Source organism: Hordeum vulgare, chromosome 2H, assembly GCF_904849725.1.
Source record: "Hordeum vulgare subsp. vulgare chromosome 2H, MorexV3_pseudomolecules_assembly, whole genome shotgun sequence".
Lineage (NCBI taxonomy): Eukaryota > Viridiplantae > Streptophyta > Magnoliopsida > Poales > Poaceae > Hordeum > Hordeum vulgare.
Window position 1 is genome coordinate 44,061,506 of NC_058519.1, and position 8,737 is coordinate 44,070,242.

Genomic DNA, 8,737 nt, shown 5'->3' on the forward strand with positions numbered 1-8,737 from the left:
CAATGAAAGCATGCCACCCAAAATTATTATCTCTGTTTTCAAAGCTTGAGCTCTGGCACCTCTGCAAATCAATGCTTCCCTCTGCGAAGGGCCTGTCTATTTACTTTCCTGTCGAGTCATCCTCCTCTTATATAAGCACCAATTAGAGAGCACCTCTGTCATTTTTATGCTTTGCTTTTTATGAATTACAATGTTTAGTCAGCCCTTGATCTTTAAAAGTGCTCTGCATTTATGTTTTGCGGCCTCAGAAAGAGCTAGCGAGATACCACCTATTCATATTGCTTCATGCTTGCCTTGATTGAAGTGTTGGTATTTGAAACTCATTATTATTTGCTCGTTAGCTGATTATGCCATTGATATTAGTTTACCGTGAGACCTTTGTGTCATTTGCTTATGTGGTTAACTTGTGATCTTGCTGAAATTCTGGTTATGAGTTAGACATAGTTGCAACAACAAGATCAAACAGAGTTTGTCAAAGTTTTTCTTTCTCTCTCGGTTTGTCAACTGAGTTGCTTGAGGACAAGCAAGGTTTTAAGCTTGGGGAGTTGATACGTCTCCAACGTATCTACTTTTCCAAACTCTTTTGCCCTTGTTTTGGACTATAATTTGCATGATTTGAATGGAACTAACCTGGACTGACGCTGTTTTCAGCAGAATTGCCTTGATGTTATTTTTGTGCAGAAATCAAAGTTCCCCAAACGTTCTGAAAATTTACGGGGAGCAGTTTTGGAAAATATCAAAAATACATGCGCCAAGTTCCACCTCAGGGGGTGGGCCAGTGGGCCACAAGCCCCTGCTCCGCCACCACCCCCCTGGTGGCGGTGAGCAGGCTTGTGGGGCCCACAGGCACCTGCCGCCCCCAACTCCAGCTCTATAAGTTGTCTTTCGTCCCAGAAAAAATAAAGAGAGAAGTTTTCGTCGCGTTTTCGATACGGAGGCGCCGCCACCACCTGTTCTTCATCTGGAGGGCAGATCTGGAGTCTGTCTTGGGCTCCGGAGAGGGGAAATCGTCGCCATCGTCATCATCAACCTTCTTCCCTCTCCAATTCCATGAAGCTCTTCGTCGTTCGTGAGTAATCTATTCGTAGGCTCGCTGGGCGGTGATGAGTAGGATGAGATCTATCATGTAATCGAGTTAGTTTTGATGGGGATTGATCCCTAGTATCCACTATGTTCTGAGATTTGATGTTGCTACTACTTTGCCATGCTTAATGCTTGTCACTAGGGCCCGAGTGCCATGATTTCAGATCTGAAGTTATTATGTTGTCACCAATATATGTGTGTTTTAGATCCGATCTTGGAAGTTGTAGTTACCTACTATGTGTTATGATCCGGCAACCCTGGAGTGACAATAACCGGAACCACTCCCGGTGATGATCATAGTTTGAGGAGTTCATGTGTTCACCAAGTGCTAATGCGTTGGTCCGGTTCTTTATTAAAAGGAGAACCTTAATATCCCGTAGTTTCCTTTTGGACCCCGCTGCCACGGAAGGGATGGACAATAGATGTCATGCAAGTTCTTTTCCCTAAGCACGTATGACGACACACGGAGTGCATGCCTATATCACATTGACGAACTGGAGCTAGCCACATATCTCTCCGTGTTATAGCTGTTGCATGATGAATATCATCCAAACAAATCACCGACCCATTGGCTACGAGTTTGTCCTACTACTGCTGTTACTTGTCTTGCTCTGCTGGTGCTGCTACTATTGTTGCTACTGTTGTTACTTGTTTTGCTCTGCTGCTGCTACTGCTGTTACTTGTCTTGCTCTGCTACTGCTACTACTACTGTTGCTATTGATGTTACTTGTTTTGCTCTGTTGCTACTGTTGCTACTACTGTCGCTTGCTACTGTTTCTACTTGCTACTGCTGTCACTACTGCTGTTCCTTGCCACTGCTATTGCTCGTTACACTGTTGCTACCTGCTACACTGTTGGTTCACCTACCGTTGACGGGAATTGACAACTTCCGTCGACGCGGCAACGAAGGCGCCATTGATACAATTGTTAGGAATAGTCTGTCGTCAACAGATCGTTTCTGACACCGTTGTTATCATACTACTTTGCTGTTACTACTGTGCTTGCAGATACTAATCTTTCAGGTGTGGTTGAATCTGACAAATTCAGCTGCTAATACTTGAGAGTATACTCTGACCTCCCGACGTGCAAAACAACAAATTGGGTCGAATACTCTACCCTCGAAAACTGCTGCGAACCCACGCGCTGGTGGGCCATCAACAACATTCTTCTAGTTTCATTGCCGGGGAGTGCTTTCAGCATTCTTCTGGTGCCGCTGCAGGAGATGGTTCGTTGTCATAAGCATTCGTTTAGCTAACGCTAGAGATTGCAGGATCAGCCCTTTTCTGGAGCCATTGCCAGGAAAGCACAGCTGACGTCAGGGGCCCACCAAGTGGGCCCACCACTTCCCAAGAGGGCAACGTGGACTTGATGGTGGCGCAATAGCTCTTAGTGGGCTGTCTAGTCAACCAAAGAAAGCCCATGTGGAAAAAGGTGGAAAATCCAAAAGAGGTGGACAATTTGGGAAGGAGTCCTAATCCAAGTGGGATTGGAGGAGGACTCCTCCCTCCTTTGGTTCGGCCGACCCCAAGGGGTTTCCCTTGGTGGGCAAGGTTGCCTCCTCCCTCCTCCTATATATACTAGAGGTTTGACGTTTTTTGAGACACACTTTCAGCCACGTGCAACCCTCTCCTTCAGTTCGTATTTCTTTCTCTAGATCGGATTTCTGCGGTGCTTAGGCGAAGCCCTGCAGGAATAGATCACCACCACCACCGGCGCGTCGTCACGCTACCGGAGAACTCACCTACTTCCTCGTCTCTCTTGCTGGATCAAGAAGGCGGAGATCGTCATCGAACTGTACGTGTGCTAAACGCGGAGGTGCCGTCCGTTCGGTACTAGATCGGGACGGATCGTGGGACGGCGGCGATTTGGATCGCGAAGATGTTCCACTACATCAACCGTGTGTTTTTTCTTAACGCTTCTCGCTTAGCGATCTACAAGGGTATGTAGATCCGATCTTCCTCTCGTAGATGATCATCAGCATGATAGGTCTTCGCGTGCGTAGGATTTTTTTGTTTTCCATACAACGTTCCCAACACATGATCCCACTGCCATAGAGATGGTCCCACTACAGTTTTTTTCTAGCTTTGTCCCTGCATTAGATCTGTCGCTAAATAACAATTCCCATGATTCAATGTAGTGCTCACGAGCGACTGTACTAGCTGATAACCCATTACACGGACAAAGCAGATCCCCTAAACACTTCAAAATGCAACAAAGAAGAGGGATCATTGAATGGTAAGTCTATCGAAGAAGGACCAACTGATGATGATATCTGAGGATGAACACCCAAAGCATCATGTATGACACTGATAGCATTCTTTTCGTTTTATTCACTATGCATATTATCAGTGGCATAAGTCAAACAATATAAAGTTTGACTAAGTTTATAAAAGACAATACAAACGTTTACAAAGATGAATAATGTGAAACTGTATTTCAATGATGAATGATGTGCTAGTTGAGCATAGTGGATGTTGATTTTCTTCAAGTATAAATTTTATCAAAGTTTACAAAGCTCAACTGCTAATATGCAGAGTAAATAAAAAAGAGAGTACACACGTTGGGAGTAGAAATCATTAAGTAGGGATACATTGTGTAGGCACACAAACAGCACAACTCCAACAGTGGAACTGGGCACGATCGATCCAACAGCGGAAATGGCGATCAGTTCTTGGACTTGGGCTGCTTGACTATCATCACGGAGCAGTCCGCGTGGTGGGCGCAGTAGTCGCTCACGCTCCCGAGCAATGCCCTGCGAGAAAGAGGAGTTCAGACAAGAGACAGTCACCATTAGTTTCAGACTCGCGGTGAAAGCGTACATTGGAGGAGAAAACCACGGACCTCCTGATGGCGCCGTAGCCCTGGCTCCCGACGACGAGCAGATCGGCGTGGTGCTTCTCGACGGCGTCGCACAGGACGTGCTTCGGCTCCCCGTCGACCACATCCACCACGCCCTGCACCTGCGGTTTCATATAAGCAGCAATGTGTCATCGTCTCTGTCACTGATGTCTTCTCCACATCTGTCCATGGAGGAATGCGACGAGCGGAGAGTTTGGTGGTGGATGTTATGTTATTACCGAGTTGGCGGCGCAGAGGCTGCGCGCCTTGTCGACGACGCCCTCGGCCTTCTTGCGCAGGTCGGCCTCCACCAACCCCACCACGTCGCCGGCCACGCCTGAAACAAATTCCCAGAATTCAGTCAGAGCTTTGCTCCAGTCCAGTCCAGAGGACGAACACGGAACGATGAAGCGGTAAAGAGGAGGCTAACGCACCGGGGCCGCCCATGTTGACGGCGGTGGAAGTGGGCGGCTTGGCGTGGATGACAACGAGCTCCACCGCTCCGGCGCCGGCCATGCCGGCCGTCGCCGCCACGTGCCGCACGGCCCACTCGAGCGCGCGGTAGCTTGCTTCGCTGTCGTCCACGGCGACCAGCACCACCGTCTTGCTCCTCCCCTCCACCACCGGACTCGCCTCCACCGCAGCAGCCACCGTCTCGCTCCTCCCCTCCACCACCGGACTCGCCTCCACCGTCATGCTCCTCCCCTCCTCCACCGGACTCGCCTCCACCGTCTCGCTCCTCCCCTCCTCCACCGGACTCGCCTCCACCGTCATGCTCCTCCCCTCCTCCGCCGGACTCGCCCCCACCGCAGGAGCCACCGCCTTGGCCTCCGCCATCATATAATTAACAATCGAACGTTGCGAGGATTAAAGCTGACTAGAGGAGGTTTCTTGGTTTGAAGTGGTTTGCAGATGTAGCTCAAGTCCGCGGGCAGGCGTATATATAGCTTACCTGTCAGTCGGCATTGTGGGTGTGAGAGTGGCACGTACGCTGCGAAACCGGCTACCGGCGCGGGAGCTTGTTATGACGGTGGTCGCCATGGCTGCCCCAGCTTCCGTTGTGCTTTGTTGCTTTTCACTTGTCATTATTGGCCGGTGGATGGCGACGGTTCGGGGCATGGTGGTCGTTTCTTTTCCGCCGGTGCGTGCTGATTCGTGATGCACTCGACTCGAGATGCATGTTGAGGTACAAGATAATCTGAGAGCGGCACCTTCGTCTTTTGAGAAGAAAGATGTTTGGTTCTGTTGTGCATAGGGTGTGGCCGTGTGGCTAGATCTCAGTCCATCCAAACTTAACGAAGTCTCAGTCAAGTTACAAAACATATAAACAAGGAGAAGAAAAAATATTTAAAAATACATAGATAGCCATGTAGATCTAACAAGTATAGTATCGATCCAGACTTCATTAAGTCTCAATCGACTGACTTGTTAAATCTTGTATAATGTTAATGTAGGACCGCAATATCTAAATGCTCGAATTGTCATGACAACTTTTATAAGATTGGCCATGGTTGGAAATGAAAATTGTCACATAATGTTAAAAAAATGCCAGTGATTTTCTTTTTAAATGGCATCCACGTGATCTGCGTCCAATGGTTATGGGGGCGTTTTCCTCGAGCCTCCTTACCAAGGAACGTTCTCCAATTATCATTTTCCATGATCTAAGACTTAAATTTAAGTCTAAGTTTCGGGCTGAAAAGTGTAATTTTAGTGTACCCTTATACTTCAAAATATATTTTTGTAGGAATAAGACAATCCCAAAGGATATGTTTACTAACCCTGAAAAAGGATATGTTTACTAGCAGACCAAATAGTCTCACTCGTTTGTCTCAAGTCATGTTTCACAAAATTGTTGGAGACCACGAGATTGAAAGCCAATTTCTCCATGCTCTTCAACCTGGAAGTTGATGTTCTCTCTAAAATGCTTATTAACGCTTCCCAACGTAATTTAATTAGAGGCTTGTGCTCTAATGTGTCATCTGCCTTCACTATGAAGTGGCGCCGTCTTGCTCCTCCCCTCCTACAACCAAGAATATGAATACTACCCTAGTTTGTTTCGAAAAACTTTCTGGTATGAAAATTAATAACTACGAGAAAAGGGAGCTTAATACTACCCTGTTTGGATGTAGGAAAAACTGGCTTGGAATTGAAAATCTGAAATTTATGGATCAATTTCACTGTTTGGGGTGGTTACAAAATTGATCCATGAAAACGCAGTCGAATTCCAAGCCAAGCCCCACGCGCATCCGCCCCGTACGACAAGTTTCCGAGCCTGGCACCTCAGAATCGTACGGAAACGCTCTCTGCCCACACCCTCGTACCCCTTTGCTCCTGTGGGAGACCCGAAGCCACCCCCCCCCCCCTCCGCCGCCACCGCATCCGACGACCTCCGATGCCCCCGCATCCGGCCACCTCCGCCCCCGCATTCGGCTGCTCCATCAGCGATTCCATGGTTTCCACATCCAAACATGATTTGGAATTAGGTGCTAGCCTTTGATTCCAACAACAAATACCAAGCACATCCAAACAACAGAATTTGAATTGGAGGCCGATTCCTTTCCATCTTGGATTTGGTATTTCAGTCCAATTCAATTCCGAGCGAGTTTGTCCTACATCCAAACAGGGTGAAGAGAGAATAACTCTCCACACTGAGTTTTTTGGGTGCTCTATAGATGTGTTTCCCATTAAGTATTATAGAGTTCCACTACACTTTGATAAGCTTGGAAGGGATGATATTCAACCCATTTATAGTTAAGATTCTTAAAAGCATGGCTGGTTAGAGAGGAAAGTTTATTTCTTATTCAACTAGGTTTACCATCACTAAATCTTGTCTTGCTAGTATACCTGTTTATCTCATCTCTTTCTTTGAGTTCTCTAAATAGGCATTTGACATGATCCATATTCAGCTAGCTTATCCTCTCTCGAGTGACTATTACTACTATGGAAAAGTCTAGCAGTAGCGCAGGGTAAAGTCCTAGCACTAGCGTGGGGGGCCGCGCTACTGCTAGCGCATTGCAGCTAACTATTAATAGTAGTGCAGGTCCGGTCTCGCACTACTACTACTTTTGTTAGCAACATCGTGGGGTAGGACCCTTCGCTACTACTAACTAGTTGTCCTCCATATTTGTGACAGCCCGATGCCGACGTTCCAGAAGCTTCCCCTCTTCTTTCCGTTTTCGTCGTGTGGGTATTTTCAGTTGCCGCATCATCATCGCATCATGCGCATCATCAGCATTGCATCGGCTTCTCCGTTGCCGCCAGTTTTCAAACTTGCATCCGTTGTTAGTTGCCGGTTCGCGTCATTGTTCGTTCCGAGCCTGACCGCACTCGCACGCGCCCGCGGCACCGTCGAAACCCTGTTTTTAAAGTGCATTTAAAACTTTCTCTGATCGAGGTGAAACTTGGCAAGCGGTCGCGATTAGTTATAGCTAGGCCGCCTGTCGAATTTCGTCGCGATCGGAGTCCGTCTGGTACCCGAACGGTCGCCTGTAGCGGCACCGTATTCGGTCTACCGTCGGACGTCTGTCGGTGTTTAAAAATTCATGCCGCGCCGCCCGTTCTCCCTCTCGTCTCCGGATATTTCCTCTACACGGCCGCGTACCCATACCCGCGTTCGGAATCGTCCGAATCCGACCTCGCGGTTGGATCCGGAGCGCGATTCCGGTTAAACGAGCCCCCCATTTGTCTATAAATACCCCCCCATGCAATTTAGACAGCCTTCCTCAAATCCCTCCTCGTTTTCCGTGCCCCACCTAAACCTAACCCTAGCCGCCCCACAGCCTCTCTCTGTCCCGCAGCCGCCGCCGGCCCGCGAGGCCCGCACCAGGCCCGCACCAGGCCCGGATCCGGCCGCCGCCCGAGCCCGCATCGCGCCGCCGCCCATGTTCTGCCGAGCTCCCGAGCTCCCCGTCCATGGCTGCCCGTGCCCGAGGCCGCAGCCCCGAGCCGCACCTCCCGTCAGCCCAACTCCGGCCGCTGCTCGCCGGAGAGCCGAGGCGGCCGCCTCCCCAAGCCGTCGTCGCCCCGATCTCCTTGGACCGCCTCCCCAAGCCCTCGTTGCGCCCGGCCCTGCGAGCCCCAGCTCCAACAGCCGCCGCGCCGCCCTCCCTGTAGTTGCGCCGTCGCCAAGGGTGCCGCCGGCCGGATCTGGCCAGATCCGGTCCGGGGAACCTTCTCCGGCCAGCGCCAGTCGTCGTCCTCGCCGGGACCCGTCGGCTCCGTTGCCCTGGAGGTCGCCGCCGCCAGCCCTCGCCTCGTCGGGTCGGGAGCGCCTCGCCTCGTGCGTTGACCGACCGAACGAGGGGCTGCCTCGCCCGTCTGCCGTCCTGGGCCGTCCCAGCGACGCGGCCCACCTCGACCGGCCCACCCCCTCGGCCTCGTTCCCCTGCGAGGCCCCGGCTCCCACAGCGCCTCCTCCAGGCCGGCCTCGGCCCAGCGCCTCCCCAAGCCGGCCCGTCACCAGAGCTGCACCGAGCTAGGCCCAAGTGACCCAAGGTGAGGACCAGATTCCCCTCTATTTGTCGCTCGTGCGAGATTTAGTTGTCCAGCGCCCACCAGATTCGGCCCGTTAGAATTTAGGGGTTTTCGATTTAGTTTTATTTCAGGAATTAGACGAATATAGTTTCGCCCGTAACTTTTAATCCGTATGTCGGATCGCGAAGATTTTTATATGCTTTTGTGGTAGTTTCGCGCGTAGAGTACGAATTTGGAACTTGCATATTTATTTGGCGTCGTTTGGCGTGTCGTATGCATGGATTTACGTGTTGTCTCAATAGGAAAGTGCTCGCATTTAATTTTCACGCAAGTCCGGATTATC

At 50.2% G+C, this 8,737-nt stretch overlaps 1 protein-coding gene across 1 annotated transcript; it reads right to left on the bottom strand.

Annotated features, from left to right (window-relative positions):
* Window positions 1–3,541: 3,541 nt before the first annotated feature.
* Window positions 3,542–4,998, bottom strand: LOC123424759 (universal stress protein YxiE-like). The gene is made up of 4 exons (XM_045108436.1): window positions 4,356–4,998; window positions 4,161–4,258; window positions 3,925–4,043; window positions 3,542–3,835 (listed from the first exon to the last, which is right to left on the bottom strand). The coding sequence occupies exons 1-4, from the start codon at window positions 4,759–4,761 to the stop codon at window positions 3,748–3,750; spliced, it is 711 nt and encodes a 236-aa protein (XP_044964371.1). The 5' UTR covers window positions 4,762–4,998; the 3' UTR covers window positions 3,542–3,747.
* Between the last annotated feature and the right edge of the window lie 3,739 nt (window positions 4,999–8,737).

Bases quoted from the DNA above. Each gene is read 5' to 3' on its own strand.
- LOC123424759 (XM_045108436.1), bottom strand. From the start codon at position 4,761: ATGATGGCGGAGGCCAAGGCGGTGGCTCCTGCGGTGGGGGCGAGTCCG. The intron at 4,259-4,355 runs GTGCGTTAGCCT...AATTTGTTTCAG, and splicing joins CGTCAACATGGGCGGCCCCG to GCGTGGCCGGCGACGTGGTG. The intron at 4,044-4,160 runs GTAATAACATAA...ATGAAACCGCAG, and splicing joins GCCTCTGCGCCGCCAACTCG to GTGCAGGGCGTGGTGGATGT.